The sequence below is a fragment of the Suillus subalutaceus genome (assembly GCF_016647625.1).
Source record: "Suillus subalutaceus strain FC151 chromosome Unknown DFJ58scaffold_201, whole genome shotgun sequence".
Lineage (NCBI taxonomy): Eukaryota > Fungi > Basidiomycota > Agaricomycetes > Boletales > Suillaceae > Suillus > Suillus subalutaceus.
Genome location: NW_024540450.1, coordinates 49,256 through 64,842, shown reverse-complemented (window position 1 = coordinate 64,842; position 15,587 = coordinate 49,256). Strand labels below are relative to the sequence as shown.

At 48.1% G+C, this 15,587-nt stretch overlaps 5 protein-coding genes across 5 annotated transcripts; all 5 read right to left on the bottom strand.

Annotated features, from left to right (window-relative positions):
• Window positions 1-412: 412 nt before the first annotated feature.
• On the bottom strand, window positions 413-783 carry DFJ58DRAFT_735143 (uncharacterized protein; the record flags this gene model as incomplete). The annotated part of the gene is made up of 2 exons (XM_041386588.1): window positions 413-423; window positions 480-783. The coding sequence occupies 2 exons, from the start codon at window positions 781-783 to the stop codon at window positions 413-415; spliced, it is 315 nt and encodes a 104-aa protein (XP_041236881.1).
• A 6,628-nt stretch (window positions 784-7,411) lies between these two features.
• On the bottom strand, window positions 7,412-9,161 carry DFJ58DRAFT_819131 (chaperonin 10-like protein). The gene is made up of 8 exons (XM_041391900.1): window positions 9,009-9,161; window positions 8,895-8,961; window positions 8,830-8,841; window positions 8,719-8,774; window positions 8,560-8,661; window positions 8,403-8,506; window positions 7,839-8,319; window positions 7,412-7,778 (listed from the first exon to the last, which is right to left on the bottom strand). The coding sequence occupies exons 1-8, from the start codon at window positions 9,045-9,047 to the stop codon at window positions 7,605-7,607; spliced, it is 1,035 nt and encodes a 344-aa protein (XP_041236880.1). The 5' UTR covers window positions 9,048-9,161; the 3' UTR covers window positions 7,412-7,604.
• A 682-nt stretch (window positions 9,162-9,843) lies between these two features.
• On the bottom strand, window positions 9,844-10,940 carry DFJ58DRAFT_735140 (uncharacterized protein; the record flags this gene model as incomplete). Its single annotated transcript, XM_041386587.1, has 5 exons — window positions 9,844-10,241; window positions 10,297-10,437; window positions 10,485-10,507; window positions 10,568-10,639; window positions 10,687-10,940. The coding sequence occupies 5 exons, from the start codon at window positions 10,938-10,940 to the stop codon at window positions 9,844-9,846; spliced, it is 888 nt and encodes a 295-aa protein (XP_041236879.1).
• Window positions 10,941-11,531: 591 nt separating this feature from the next.
• DFJ58DRAFT_188619 (uncharacterized protein) lies at window positions 11,532-13,739 on the bottom strand. Its single transcript, XM_041379123.1, has 3 exons — window positions 13,650-13,739; window positions 12,128-13,602; window positions 11,532-12,069 (listed from the first exon to the last, which is right to left on the bottom strand). The coding sequence occupies exons 1-3, from the start codon at window positions 13,657-13,659 to the stop codon at window positions 11,917-11,919; spliced, it is 1,638 nt and encodes a 545-aa protein (XP_041236878.1). The 5' UTR covers window positions 13,660-13,739; the 3' UTR covers window positions 11,532-11,916.
• Window positions 13,740-14,296: 557 nt separating this feature from the next.
• On the bottom strand, window positions 14,297-15,366 carry DFJ58DRAFT_917733 (uncharacterized protein; the record flags this gene model as incomplete). The annotated part of the gene is made up of 5 exons (XM_041395545.1): window positions 14,297-14,592; window positions 14,713-14,844; window positions 14,908-14,930; window positions 14,986-15,066; window positions 15,179-15,366. 5 exons carry the CDS (start codon window positions 15,364-15,366, stop codon window positions 14,297-14,299), a joined length of 720 nt encoding a protein of 239 aa, XP_041236877.1.
• Between the last annotated feature and the right edge of the window lie 221 nt (window positions 15,367-15,587).

Here is a 15,587-nt window from a genome sequence, read left to right as displayed (position 1 = left end):
TCTTCATGCACTGTCGTTGCTGGGGGAAATGTGTCAGGAAGCAGGAAGAACGCTAGTCCTTAGGTTTGACTTATTGCAGGAGGAGTTGCCCTTCAATTTCAGACTGGATTCCTTCCCCCGTGTCACGAAAACAGTTTCGTCCACAAAACTCGTGCATTTCCTGCATTTGATTCACGTAAAAAAAGGGGTGCGATAACGAACATGAGTGATGGCGTGAAATTACTGTTTCATGGTCATTCCATTCACAACCCGCCTGTGGTGTAATTTTGAGTTTGATGCATCTCTTCCATCGCTTTTCTCATTGAACTATTTATTCAATTTCTTTTCCAATCCCATCCTTCCCAAAGTTATTGGTTGCGCTCAAATTTCGTGGCCGAACAATGGTCAAAACACCTCGGCTCAACTATAAACATCATCCATCGCCTAAAATCGAGACAAAATCAGCGAGACTGCCACGATCAAGAGTGTTTGAAACCTACACAGGCAATGCTGCAATATGACTTGAAGAATTGTATTGATAAACTGCGTCTTCCTTTGAGAGCCAATGGAAGTGCTTTGATCAACCGCGTTTTTCCACCGAGAGGAACGAAATCTGTCGACAGCATCTCTCAGAGCCTCCCTGATAGCAGCCTCATCCACGGACGTCATGTATTGCTCGAGAGCATCATTCAGAGGGTGACCGGACACTTGCTGGTCCCGATGATAGCGTTGCTGGTCCCAGAGACGGAAAGAGCGTTCGAAAATAAGGATCACAGCTTGATACACGATCAGAAAAGGGGTCATTTCTATTTCATGTAAAAATTTACCAGACCCGAGCTGAACAACTTCCTCCAATGTTGATGATCCACAAGCCTAGCACATATTAAATGACAGGAAAGTCGACGACAAGCAAGACATGCAAGAGAGCATAACCTAGACCGAATCTCCTTGCGTTGGGAGTCCGAAAACTGGTCAAATTGTCAGTCAATGCTTCATCCCAGCTGCATAATGGCATAACAGTTAATTGAAAACTGCTTACATCCTGATTGATTAGGTCACATGATGGTTTGTGCAATCAGTATGGCTTGATGCCGACGCAAGGTCTTACCATCACGTCCATCTTCACGTCCTATCATCAGATCCAAAAGTACTTTGGTCAGTATAATAGACCTCGAGCGAGAATCAGTATACTCACAGCCTGTTAAACAAATTCTTCAGTCAGCATTGCTCGACCCCGGAGAATCAACATCACTCACGGGCTGTCAGGAGATTGGCAAATTTGTGTTTCAGTAAAAGTCGAGCTGCACGGTGAATCGATACACTCACACGCTGTGAATGGATCAACGATGGCTACGGTTAGCATGGCACGGGGCTCGATGGGAAAATAACATACTCACGCGGCTCTGTGAACGGATCCATAAGTTCTTTGGTCAGCATGGCTCGATCTTAACTATCAACACTCACAGCCTATCATCGGATCGGCAAATTCTTGATCAGCATCTTTCCTCAGACTTAACTGGAAAACCAGAACACTCACATCCTATTAACATAGTGGTAAGTTCTTCGGTCAGCATAGCTCAACCTCGACGTAGGGTCAACATTGCTCACGGACTGTCAACGCATCGGTGACATCGATATCTTTGGTGAGTAAGAGTGGTGCTGGAGAGATGATCACTCACATCCTATCAACGGGTCGCCAAATTCTACGGTCAGCATAGTTCGGCCTAAATGAAGAATTAACACACTCACACCCTATCACCAGATCGGGATATCTTTGGTCAGCATAGCTTGACCTCGCAGTAGGAGCGAGATGCTCACCAACTGTCAACAAATTGACAATGTCTTTTATTTAGTATGGAGCGAGGTAGGCGCTGGATCAACACACTCACAACCTAATCATTGGGTCAGCAATGTCTGCAGTCAGCATGGTACGGGCTACTCACCGCATGCTATAATTCCACCCACAGTTACTTTTGTCAACATGGCTAAACCTCACACAGGACCAACACACTTACTTGCTATCAGCACCTCGGTCAGATGACTCAACACCAATGGAGGATCAACATGCTCACCAACTATCGATAAGTTCGGAATATTGTCAATGAGTATTACAGGAGATAGAGGATCATCGCACATACGGGCTGCAGCACATCAACAAACTTTGGTCAGCGCAGCTCGACCTCCTGGAGGATAAGAACACTCACCAACTATCAATGAATTAACAACATCCATCTACAGTCAGCATGACTCGAGCTCGACAGAGGATCGGTACGCTCACAGGCTATCAGTACATCGATAATTCTTTGGTCAGTGTAGTTCGACCTCGATGGAAAATAAACCGCTCACCAGCTGTCAACAAATTGGGGATAACTTGGGTTATCATGGCCAAGGTCAAAGTATCACTACACTTACAGGCTGTCAGAGCATCAACAAACTCTCTCTGGTTGGCGTAGCTCGAACTTTGATTGGGGATAAACAGACGCACCAACTATCAACAGATTGTTAAAATCTTCGGTCAGTATGGCTCGAACTTTGCGAAGAATCAAAAAACTCACGAGCTACCAGCGTGCATATGCGATTTTTTTGGTTAGCAAGACTTGAGGTCAACTAAGGATCAACACACTCACAAACTGTCAACAAACCAACGATTTCTACGGTCAACGAGAGTCGACACTGGACAGATGATAATGATCACTCACGGCCTGTCATCAGATCGGTCATTTCCTTGGTCAGCGCGGCGCGAACTTGCTGGAGAATCACCACACTCACTTCCTAATCACAGATCGGCAAATTTGTCGGTCAGCATGTGTCGACCTCAACATAGTATCAACATACTCACTCGCTATCGATGGGATGGCAAATTTCTCTGATGAGCAAACGTTGAGATGGACAGAGAAAGTATGCTCACCCGCTGTTATCGGATCCACAATATTAATGTCTTCGGTAAGCATACCTCGGCCTTCACAGGGAATCAACGCACTCACTTCCTGTCAGCATATCAATAAATTCTTCGGTCACCGTGACTCGATCGAGACACTCACCAACTATCATCGGAGGATACAATTTTTCGGTCAGCATGGCTGAGCCATACTGAAAGTCAAAACACTCACGTCCTGTCATCGGATCAACAAAACTTTTAAGTTCGGTTTGCATGATTCGAAAATCGACACACTCACAGCCTGTTACAATGATCAGCACATTCTTCGGTCAGCGTGGCTGAGTTCGACAGAGGATCTCTACACTCACAACCTATCAATAGATCAGCAAGATCTTTGGTTAGTATGCCTCGATCTTGACAAAGAATCGGCACGCTCACGAACTGTAGACAGATAAGCAATTTCTGGGATTAACAGGGGCCGAACTCAAAGGAGGATCTACAACCTCACGAACTGTTATCAGATGGGCAATTTGTATAGTCAGTATGGCTCGAGCTCCACTGAGAACCGACACACTCACAGCCTGTAGCAATCGGTGAATTTTCTGGTCAGGGGCTAAAACCCGACAGATATGATCACAATACTCACATCCTATCAATGATCAGCAATTTCTTCGATCAGCATGGCTCGACCTTGACAGAGTATAGTATAGACACTTACGAACTATAAACGGGTCGGTAATTTCATCAGTCAGCAAGGCTCGAGGTTGACACAGAATCAACACACTTACAGTCTGTCATCAGATCCGAAATGTCTTTAGTCAGCATGGCCCGAGCTCTACCAAAAATAAGCACACTCACTCTCTGCCAAGGATCAGGAATTCGTCAGTCAGAAAACCCCGAGATCGGCAAAGGATCAACACACTCACAGCCTGTCATTGGGTCAGTAAATTTGAGGTCAGCAAGGCGCAGGCTCCAAAGAGGATTAATCGACGTACAGCCTGCAAAAACCGACCAACATCAGCGGGTGAGGATTTTTGAAAATTAGCATCTCACTGAAAGATGCGGAAACCAGCCAGCCAGCCAGCCAGGTTGGCTATCAGCTTTTCCCCTTGATCATCCGCCGATATGGAGATTGTCTGAACAGAACCGAGGTGTGCTGCAAGTGTTCTAAAGTCAAATTCAGTCATTGCCACTCAAACAATGTTTTGGGAGCCGCCTTTCAACCGCGTATTTGATGCACAGCTCCAAATTAGTCTGCTGAGTTGAGATTATTAACTGCTTGAGTGTTTCATTATCCAGCGCTTCAGCCGTGCATTCGATGAGTGGACTGCAATCTGCACCACCCTCATTCATGTCTGGATGTCAAACATAGATAAGCGGCCCTGTTGACTTCAAAGTGATAATCAAACAACGTACCAGCAAGGCATACGTGACGTTTCGGCGGGTAACGAATGTTGGCAGGGTCATATAGAGACTTCAGTTCTGACCCGTTCATAAATGACTCCATGGCATTCTTGGAAGCCAGTTTCTTCGCATCCTCCCTCGATGCTCCCCCACTTTTCAGCTTTGCAAATTCTTCGTCATGGAGGGCGTCAAACTTCGTGAATAATACTATCACTGGAACTGAGAATTGTGAACAACGAAATGAGTTGATCGCAAACAATTAGTGGGATCCAAAGGCTTACTGTTTCTAGTGTCGCACTGAGAGAAAAAATTGGATTCCCCCGCTGTGAACCATCTGCATTTCTCATCCATTGGAATGCAGTACCTATGTCAAAGAAGTGAGCTATTTCACGCCACCAAGGTGAAAAGTTACCATATGGCATGAAACCGATTCTCTAAATGCTCTTCCTGAGACCGCCTCGCGATAAATTCCTTCACGAGGTCGAATTCGGAGCGTCCGCCTGCCTCGAAACCACGTGAATCGTGAAAGACATATCTTGGGTTGCTTCCAAACACCATTTCATTATCGATATCATGCGATCCGCGCTAAGAACACATCAGGTCACGTTGCGAATTAAAAGCCCATACTTGTTACCTCCCTCGATGCCATCAAAACGGTGGAATCAATCTGATCTCGATGAGTCAATCAACTACCATCCTCCTACTAGCACCATGTTGCGCACATTTAACTTTGCCCCAGAGCTATCGTATATCTCAGGGTTCTCCCATGTTTTGCAGACCGTCTGAAGAATGGTAGTTTTGCCTGCATTCGCTCTTCCTATAATGAGGACTCGGAAGCGACAGAGGAATGGGCTCCGATTGACGTGAGTCTGGCCAGCCCCACGAGCAGGGTGTGCAGGGCCCACAAAAAGTACTTGCCTGTCACGAACCATTCAAGTTAAGACTGAGTGCGTACTGAGAGCCACTGAAGCTGGAGTCGAGGAAGCGATAACAGATCCACAGAATGAGGCGATGCTCAGCCACTAATCAGTAAACTACAAGATCTTGCAAAGTTCAGATTTAGTCACAGATTCTCACAAAAGCAACTGTACATTTGGTCTTTGGTGGAACGTAGGCTCGTGACCAGTCTGGCGTATACTACCACGGGTACTCGAGTGGTGCATAGTCAGACTGGTTACGAGTCTAGGTGGAACGTTGCAATGCCTTGAAAGGCACTGAAACCCAAATTAGGAATTTGCGAGAGGAGAGCGATGCATGGGTCAAGTTGGGTTGGTGAGGCTTCTACGACCTGATACTAGTACGGTCATTCCGATGCGCCAGTTTACCAGCTAAATGAGTTCTGGTCTGAAAGTACTGGAGTAAGTAGTTCGAGTTTGGTTCAAGTTGAACAAAGTCGCAACTCGTGCTGACTAATAACCGTGGCACCCTGCCTTTGTTTGGTTCTGACTTTGAACTTACCTCTCTCGTTTTCTATATAGACTATCGATGATCGATGAAGTCCGAGGTGGTTCAAAAGCCACGAAATAACCTACTCGGAGGATGTTCCGGAGGTTCGATAGCTGATTCACTAGTCTTCAATGGTGCGCCATCTGCTCCGACATGGTCGCAAGTGTGCTCAAATATCACCTCACGGCGCTCTTCTCGCCTCACAGTATCTAGTACTCAGCCTGGGAAATGAAAAACTGTACAACCCCATCGGTGAGTCCCCTCAGCTCAGTAGCAAATCGCCCTCAAATTGACAATTGCTATGGCGGGCGTAGAGTGGGGGCTGCATACAAGTCGGTTACGAGACACCTTGAACCCACTGAGTCAACGATCTTGATTTTGATTTTGATTCTTTTTCTTCGTCTTGCTTCTATCGCCCACCATCACCGTGCGGGAGTAGAAAACTATCCGTCTAGACTCTAGCACTCCACCACCAGTCACCAGGCGCATTCGTATAACAGAAACATGCGTCCGAACACGTTGGATACTGTTATACGTTTGCGGCTTGTACTACAAGCGTGGCGTTCGATTCTCACTAACTCAGCCCAAGCTAGAAGGACACTGGAGTCTATTGTTCCTCGTGAGTCCTCGATCAGTAGCGAATCGAGCTCGGATTGATGATCGCAAGCAGTTGTCACTTGCACTGGCATGCATGCTTCAGAGTCCAGCTGTCATCACACAAGTATGACATTGACCACTTTTAACAGACACTGCAAAGATTACGATGATAGAGCCCTATACCACCAACCAAGCTGGCAGATGGATGTTTCGTTTTAGCAATTTCTAATTAGTGATCTTGGGTAGTGGATGACTCACTGTGCTGAAGTCTCATCATCTTGTGATTCACCCACTACCCAAACATCACTGCGTGACGTTCGCTACTCAGCATGGTATTTCACAAACTAGAAGGAGATCCTGGAGTTTATTGTTCCTCGTGAGTCTTCGATCAGTAGCGAATCGAGCTCGGATTGATAATCGCAAGTAGGATTCTATCAAGATAGCGAGCGGGGGCTAAATATGGGTCTCGTGACTCTGTATCCAGATGCCTCGATCTTCGTCTTCCTTCTGTGCAGGACCTAGACAACTGTTGGCGATAGGATCATATGTACGCGTGCTACCAGTCCCGGAGGATTAGTCACCGGGACTTGTATTTGCTTCCTTTCCTTTCTCGAGTCTTTATCGCATGTCGTTTCCACCGGCGTCGTTGTCACCGGTGGCATCTTTCCGTCTCGGACATCTTGACATTCGATACTTAATTGGTTTTCCTCGCCAGTCCTACCTCAGCGTTCTTTATCGCGTCCGCTGAGGTATGCATGTCCTCGTTACTCGTACTTACCCTTGCTGACATGTGACTTGTGGCCTAGACTTTGTCCTAGGTAAATTCAATACAGCGTTTTGAGCAGATCGGAACACCGAATACAAGGCGCATGTGTATAGTACGAACACTCGAGTGTCAACTCGTTGAATTCTATTACACGTGTGCGGCTTGTACAGGTCAATTACGTCCGCTGAGACTTTGTCCTAGCACTGAGCAGATTGCATTCGAAGGAACACTGAATACAAGGCGCATGCGTATGGAATTCTCGGAGGTCAACCCGTTGAATTCTACTATACGTGTGCGGCTTGTACAGGTCGAGACTTGGCGCTTAGTTTCCTTCTGATGTGTTTGTGTTACAGCAGCTGTGTCATTTACAGAGTCGAACGCATCGAGTTGTGACTGCTATGATATACAAGTTGGGAGTCGCACGTTGACTTTGACGATACAGGGATGGGTATCATACATGGCGTCGAGCCGCGATAGATAATGGATAAAAGTACAACGTATTACTTATCGCAGGAGATGCGGACTACAGCGCACTCATGGCTTGATTGCGATCTTCAACGCTCCTCTGCTGTTCATCTTGTCCAAGGCCAGTTGATAATCCTCAAGCTTGAACACATCCGTCACCATTCCCTTGACCTTGACCTTTCCACTATCGAGGTATGCGACTGCTCGTGGGAAGCAGTATGTCTGCGAGAAAGAGCCGATGATCTAATAGGCGCAAGGGACATCACCATCGTATCGCCGTCAAAGTTATAAATAAAAACTCACAGTAATCTCATCTCCAAAGATCTTGGACGGAGGCCAATGAACGAGCGCCTTGTTCTCATACACCCCATAAATCATCAACGTCCCACCCCTCCTCACATATCCAATTGACATATTCGCGATCTTCTCCACTCCCGTAGCTTCTACTACCACGTCGAAGCCATATGGATTATCGTCTTTGAGCTTCTGCCACTGCGCATCGGGGTTCTGGCGGTCAAGCTCGATGTATTCATCACCGGCCTCGAGTTGGCGCGCGATGTCCATCTTGATGCCTTTGTTAGCGGCGATGACGACGCGGGAGGCACCGTTGAGCTTGAGGAGCTGTGCGAGGATGAGACCGGTAGGTCCTGCGCCGAGAAGAAGGACTTCAATTCCGACGGGTGGGTTGAGTTTGTCGAGGCCGTGTATTGCGCATGCGGCTGGTTCTAGAAGGGTGGATTCTTCATCTGTGAGGTGCTTGATTTTGTACAGCTTCTTCTGATGGCTGAGATATGAAATTGGAATTGGAATTACGAAGAGAAATCACATGTGAGTGGAAGCATGGGCGTCCTGATGGGCTGTGCTTACTATACGATGTATTCGGCAAAGCCGCCATCAAGAGTGACCCCTCTGGCGTTGAAGTTCTCACACAAGAGGGAATTGCCGCGTCTGCAGTAGAAGCAGTTATCGCACTGCGATTTTCATAACTGTAAGCAGATCATTTCGGGTGTTGATGTAGACTTACGGTTAGGCCTACATCAGCGACGCAGCGGTCGCCGATCTCGAAACCTTTGACGTTCTTTCCCATTTCGACGACTTTTCCGATGGCTTCATGACCCGGGATGAGCTAGGGGTGCGATAAGCTTAATATGGATTGACGTCACTGCTGATAAGGAGGACTGACTGGGAATTTGGAGATGAATTCCCCGTCATGGATGTGTCCGTCTGTGCCGCATACACCTATGCAGACGATATGAGTGTGTGTTCGAGATGGTGTGACGTGCCTACTACTGACCGCAACATGATACTAGGGGTTGGTCGTTGGTTAGAAGTGAGTATGGTGAGGGTTGTGAGAGGCACCTTTCAAGAGAACGTCGTCGTCGCCGACTTTGGGTATCGGGACTTGCTTTATCTCAAAGTCTTGTGGCTGTCGCTAGGTTAGACGACGGTGATACGGTAGTGGACGATGGCTACCTTGTTGTACCACAGAGCTCTCATAGTACCTTCAGGCATTGTGAGTGAGTGAGATTTGGTAGTGAGATTAGAAAGGGAAGGATGATTTTTGTGATTATGAGTATCCAAGCTGGCTTTTATCCCCAAGAAAAGCCAAACACGATCGAGTTCTGCTATTGGATTTGATTGATATTGCTTTGTGATTTCACTGATGTCATCACCCCCATTTATTTTAGGAAATCCTAGGTTAGGGTTAAGCCAGCAATCCCTTGACGATACCCGTGAAAGTATAACTCAAGGGGATAGCGTAAGTGACTCACACATGGAGCTCCTTTAGCTCTTGGTGGAGCTCTTCGTTATCACTCTTGGCAGTCCTGAACACGCCACATATTGGAGCCACCTCAAAGATAGCCATAGTCATGTGCACACGGGTACTAAGTATACCCCGCTGTAGCTTCTGAGGAGCGCCCCTTGCTCGCATGATCCAATCTTCAACTACTTTATAGAATGCCATCCCCCGGACCTTGCCCCTTGGTACTCAGCTCTCTCGTACTCTGCACCCTCTCGCTCTACCCTGCCGACATGGCAACCATCCAAAAGACCTTGGCCCGCCTGATACGTTCATCTCCTCGCGCGAACTGAAGAGCAAAGTCCCGCCGTTTTGGAGTACGGACGTCGCGATGTACAAGGTGCTGGAGGGGCGTGAGAGGACAGTGGCACACCAGTACCGCTGCAGCGGTATGGGCTATTTGGGTCGACTTTCAACATAGACCTACATCTCGTGTCACATCATCCATATTCTGAATCGTATATCCTTCAATACAGCTCGTCCCAAAAAGAAAAGAAAAGATAATCCTCACAACACCGCACCACTCAACCACTCCCTCACAAACAACCCAGCCTCCCTCCGCATCCCACTCGTAAACTCATGTCCCACCCCCTCCTCCACCACAACCCTCTTAACACCCCCCTCCCCAACTTCAAGACCGTCCACAAACTCTGCTGACGCCACCCACGGCACAATCTTATCCTCCTTCCCCGAAAGCACCAACACCTTCTTCCCCAAAAACGGATTGGAAGCGTCCCTGGCACGGTACGCCAGTTGTGCAGGGTCGTGCGTTTCTATGTATGTTTTGAAGGAGGTGGAAAAGTAGGGCGGGGAGATGGGGATGCTTGAGGATTGGGCGCGTTGGGAGATGAGTTTCGTGTAGTCTGGGCACCCGATTATGGGGATTCCGAGGGTGAGGCGGGGTTCTGAGTGTGTGGGGGGATCAGATGAAGTAGCTACTAGGATGGGCTGGGTGCGTACCTCGAGAAAGCGCGATCCACGTCGAATTTCCTCCAAGACTCACACCGCATATACCCCATCCCACAATCGTCCGTTCACCTGAAGGATAGAGGAATGAAGGAAGATGGTCAATTAGGAAGGACACGTCTTCTGCTGTACCAGCTTCAAGTGGGGTCAGTTTCAGTTTCACCACGCACGTTTGGACATACTTTGGATGGTATACATGTCAACGCTAAATCAGGGGGTATCAGCGTTCATATATTCATATGCCATGCCATGCTACAATACGTACGCATGCTGATGATTATTCTTAGCCAGACCCTCGCTCTTCCGCTTCTGGTCCACGAGTCTCGACCCATGGTTCCTATGATCCTTTCCGCCCGCCCATCCTTTTAAGTTTCCCTTCCCTACACAGGGGATGAAGTGTGACTCACAAAAGCAACGGGGATAAGATCTTTCTTCCTCTCTCCCCCACCCGATCCAGGGCCGTAACTCTCATCGAAAATAGCTTTAATAGTATTGACAACGTTACTGTCTTGTGCGCTTCCGAAGCGGCCGTGGAGGAAGAAGAGCGCGTGGATGGGATCTGTGGAGCTCGAAGTGGGGTGGGAGTAGACGTCGACAAGGAGGCCGCCGACTAGGAGAGTTTGTTTAGTGGATTCCATTGTTGTGCAGTGGGCTGCAAAGGAGAGACGGTATTCAATCACTAATATGGTACCACGGGTGTGTATACATACGCACCGAGTCACGGCCTTATCATATGCACATTGCGCAGTCAGTGTACAGCCAGATAGTTCTGAAAGGCGCCATCGTGGCTTCTAAAAATATAAAAGACGTTACGATGCATTGTCGTCAACGTAGCCTGACACATGTGCGTGCGCCCTCGGAGAACTATTGCACCGGATTCGTAGTAGCACTGGCCAGCGCATCAACTATACACATCTCTTCAAGCCCATACGTATCGCTCCAATTGGACTGTAAATCCGAGTCAGTAAATGGTCAAGATCGTAAACCACGCGCGCTCGACATCCCCACTCATAGACAACTGTAGTACTCATGTCTCCATTTGCCCGTGAGAGTGGGATGTCGGCGGGACGTTGACATTGCTGATAATACCAACTTCTGGCGAGGCTGAGAACTGCTAGTTCAAGTGAAGGGTCCACTAGCACTAGTATTTTGCTGACATAAGCAAGTATCGTTCGTTGATCGATGGAAATCTGATATCCATTGTGCGGTATATAGATATAGAAATTCTCTCTCCATCGTTCAACACATAGTACAAGAAGGTCAACCGGTCACACTCGATATGCAATTCCTCTGCCATGTTCACTCTGAAGTGCGCCAGCAGTCATCAACGCCGAGTCCCTAGTAGTAGGACACCCAAGTCAAAGTTGACCCCTTCCTGAAGACCATCAAGATTCGAACTTCAAGCTTGAAGCCTCGGATTCTTCTTAAAGGATGATCCTCACTACATCAATATCGGATGATGACGATTCTGTTTACAACTTGAAGTGTCATCGTGGCTTGGACTGGGGAGTGTTTCCACGGACGTGCATTAACATGAGCATAGTACCGGCGTCGTTGCCAGCGTGTCGTATGCTTCTTGTTTTCAAGGACCACAGTTCAGTTTATCTGGACTGGCTACCAGCAGTAGTTCGAGAAGCGAGACTTGATGTAGTTGGACTTCGTGTAGTACCGTCTAATGTTGGTTTCTTGAGCTTTCTTTGCAAACTCTTTACAACCTTTATGAAGACGCCACGCAACCACAATGTCCGACGGACCCCTGATCCAATTCTGAGCAATTCATGGTTAGTACACGTCCCTAATAATTCAACATGTTCAAAATAATCACCAAGGATAAACAAGCGTTTCTTGCAATCAGGACAGTGTGTGCAAGGTAGGGGTCTTTAGGACTTGAGGTCTGTAACCAATATCGCAGTGTTGTGTTTGTAAACAGGGCCAGCAGATTTCGAAGTTTGCCGCTAGGATAGGCATAATGAAGATGGATGCACCATGTCTGATATGGATATGGATAAGACAATGGCGATACTAAAATGGTACGAGTCCGAATGAAATCCTGGCGTGTAATGAAATCAAGGCAGCAGCATGCAAGGTGCTCATTAGCGTGTGCAGCATCTACGTGATATTGCTTCGAGCGTAGAGGGTCGTCCATAAAGTCGCGGAGCGAAGCGTGGTAAATGTCGACATGCCCAACCCCGTCGTTCAAGATCACGGGTGAAAATGCTTCAAGCATCATAGCCAAGCTCCTTCTATCTGTGTAAAAGAGTTCTTGGAGTTCTGCAAGTGGCAACGGTCTGTCAAGATGGATGATAGACGCTAACATCCGGCAGTGCGCAAGTGGATCTTCCGAAGTTGCAATGATCTGCCGATAAAGCTGATCGATGTCAGCACCAACAGTCGGCCTCTCGCGTAGTAAGAGTTCTAGTCTCTCCTGCGGATGATGACCAGCGGCAGATATAAAATTCACGGCCATGGCAGCGTAAACAAACAGACCGCCTGCCTTATAGACCAATGTCTCGAATTCACCCTCTGTTGGCCAGGGGAAGGGTGGCTCACCGAAAACAGCAGGACGAATTGTCCTTGTTTTGTCCAGTGATGCTCGCAGAAAGAAACGAACATCCTGTATGCTGTCTTTATCACGAGTGGTAAGGAGAATCTCGTGGACACTGGAGGGTATGGCAGCGCGGATATGAGCCTCGGGGCGGCTTGTGAATATTATATGGATAAATGGCAGGGCTGGGCCCGCAAGAGCGTCTGTCAAAAGCGTGACCAGTCTTGCGGCCTCTTCGGAGGAGAAACATTCGTCGAGAGCATCGATGATGATGGCATAAGGCTCTTCACGGAATCTCAATATCTCGAGTGGCTTTATGATGAGCTCTCGCATCTGATCTGCGTGAGATTTTCCAGGTGATAGGAGGCTGTCGTCGTTATCGATCGCTTTCACAATATCTTCTCGAATGCGCGGAAAAGCTAGTGCTAGCTGGTATGCAATGGTAGGAATTATGACCGCAACTTTTTGCGAATGCTTGTGCGAGAAGAAGAAAGTGGCAGCAAGCCTCTTCGCTGCTTTCATCTCCTCAGCTATGGTGAACGCGATAGATGTTTTTCCAACACCGGCGAGACCGTTGAGCCAGATGTTCGTCCGATCACGTTGGTCAAGGACTTGTGCTATGCTCTCCCGAAGGGCGACGCGTGTGTTTTCCATGCACCGCGAGTGGGGCTGGCGAAATTCAGAATCGAAAATGCCACTATATTCTACGACATTGCATAGACGGTTCCACGAGCCGTTAGAAGATGAGGAATGTGCTTAGAGACGAGGTAAGTACGATTCATGGTGCGGAGGGAAAACTTACCGAAATCCATGGTGGGTGGGCGGGATGGACGGGCAAAAGGCAGTAAGTAGTTATACAGCGCTCATCATTGCCATGGCCCATGGCTGTACGCATACGTTACACTACTATGGGGTCTGACTGCTACAAACGTTGCATGACGTAAGTAGTATCGGCGAACTCAAAACTTCGGGCACTAGGAAAATGCTGCGCCACTGCTGCGACTGCTGCGGGGTTTGCGACACAGCAGTGGCGCAGCATTTTCACGATGCCTCAAAACTTCGAGACTCCGACATTCACGATGCCTCGAAGGTCGCTTACCAGGCTGAAGCTGGCGCTGAAGTTCTGAACTCGTTCACTTATCTGCAACTTGTGAAGTCAGACTCGATTATGCGATCTTGACTCCTGCCACACATAAGGAGGATGGTGTGGGATGACGGTAGCGCATGCTATACCCTGCAGCGGTATCGTTCGACGTTTATGATGGGCTCCGAGTCATTCAGCGCTTTAAGTGGCTTTTGGTCACGACTTTCAATATCATATATAAACCTGCGTGTCATATCATACATATTCCATTAGAACGTACATCCCTAATACAGCTCTCATCCCCAAAAGAAAACAAACAACACCCTCACAACCCCACACCACTCAACCACTTCCTCACAAACAACTCAGCCTCCTTCAAAGTTCAGCTTCAGCATCCCACTCGTACACTCATGCCCCGCCCCCTCCTCCACCACAACCCTCTTAATACCCCCCTCCCCAACTTCAAGACCGTCCACAAACTCTGCCGATGTCACCCACGGGACAAGCTTATCCTCCTTCCCCGAAATTACCAACACCTTCTTCCCCAGAAACGGATTGGAAGCGTCCTTGGCACGGTACGGCAGTCGTGCGTTTCTATATATGTTTTGAAGGAGGCAGGGAAGTAGGGCGGGGAGAATGGAATGCCTGAGGATTGGGCGCGCTGGGAGATGAGTTTCGTATAGTCTGGGCACCCGATTATGGGGATTCCGAGGGTGAGGCGGGGTTCTGAGTGTGTGGGGGGATCAGAACAAGTAGCTACTTAGATAGGCTGGGTGCGTACCTCGAGAAAGCGCGATCCACGTCGAATGTCCTCCAAGACTCATACCGCATATACCCCATTCCACAATCATCCGTTCACCCGAGGGATAGAGGAATGAGGGAAGATGGTCGATTATGAAAGACACGTCTTCAGCTGTACCAGCTTCAAGTGGGGTCAGTTTCAGTTTCACGATGCACGTTTGTGGGTTGGACGTACTTTGGATGGTATACATGTCAACACTAAATCAGGGGGTATCAGCGTTCATATATTCATATGCCATGCCACGACACGTACGCATGCTGATCATTATTCTTAGCCGGATCTTCGCTCCACGCCAGATTCCGCTTCTGGTCCACGAGTCTCGACCCATGGTTCCTATGATCATTTTCGCTCACCCATCCTTTTAAGTTTCCCTTCCCTACACAGGGCATAAAGTGTGACTCACAAAAGCAATGGCGATAAGATCTTTCTTCCTCTCTCCGCTCACACCCGATCCGGAGCCATAACTCTCGTCAAAATAACTTTAATAGTATTGACAATGTTATTGTCTTGTGCGCTTCCGTGGAGGAAAAAGAGCGCGTGGATGGGATCTGTGGAGCTGGGGCTCGAAGTGGGGTGGGAGTAGACGTCGACGAGGAGGCCGCTGACTAGGAGAGTTTGTTTAGTGGGTTCCATTGTTGTGCGGTGGGCTGCAAAGGAGAGATGGTGTTCAATCACTAATATGATATCATGGGTGTATATATATACGCACCGAGTCACGGCCTTATCATATGCACATTGGGCAGTCAGTGTACAGTCAGATAGTTCTGAAAGGCGCCATCGTGGCTTCTAAAATATAAGACGACGTTACGATGCATGTCGTCAATTGCGTAGCCTCAGTAACACATGTGCATGCG

What these genes read in the sequence shown, in the direction of transcription:
- DFJ58DRAFT_819131 (XM_041391900.1), bottom strand. Translation starts at nt 9,047, where the DNA reads ATGCCTGAAGGTACTATGAGAGCTCTGTGGTACAACAAG. An exon ending in TTTGCCGAATACATCGTATA is followed by an intron (nt 8,320 to 8,402) that starts GTAAGCACAGCC and finishes TTCATATCTCAG; the next exon opens with CCATCAGAAGAAGCTGTACA. An exon ending in TCTTTGGAGATGAGATTACT is followed by an intron (nt 7,779 to 7,838) that starts GTGAGTTTTTAT and finishes TGCGCCTATTAG; the next exon opens with ATCATCGGCTCTTTCTCGCA.
- DFJ58DRAFT_188619 (XM_041379123.1), bottom strand. An exon ending in GAAACGCTTGTTTATCCTTG is followed by an intron (nt 12,070 to 12,127) that starts GTGATTATTTTG and finishes TGAATTGCTCAG; the next exon opens with AATTGGATCAGGGGTCCGTC.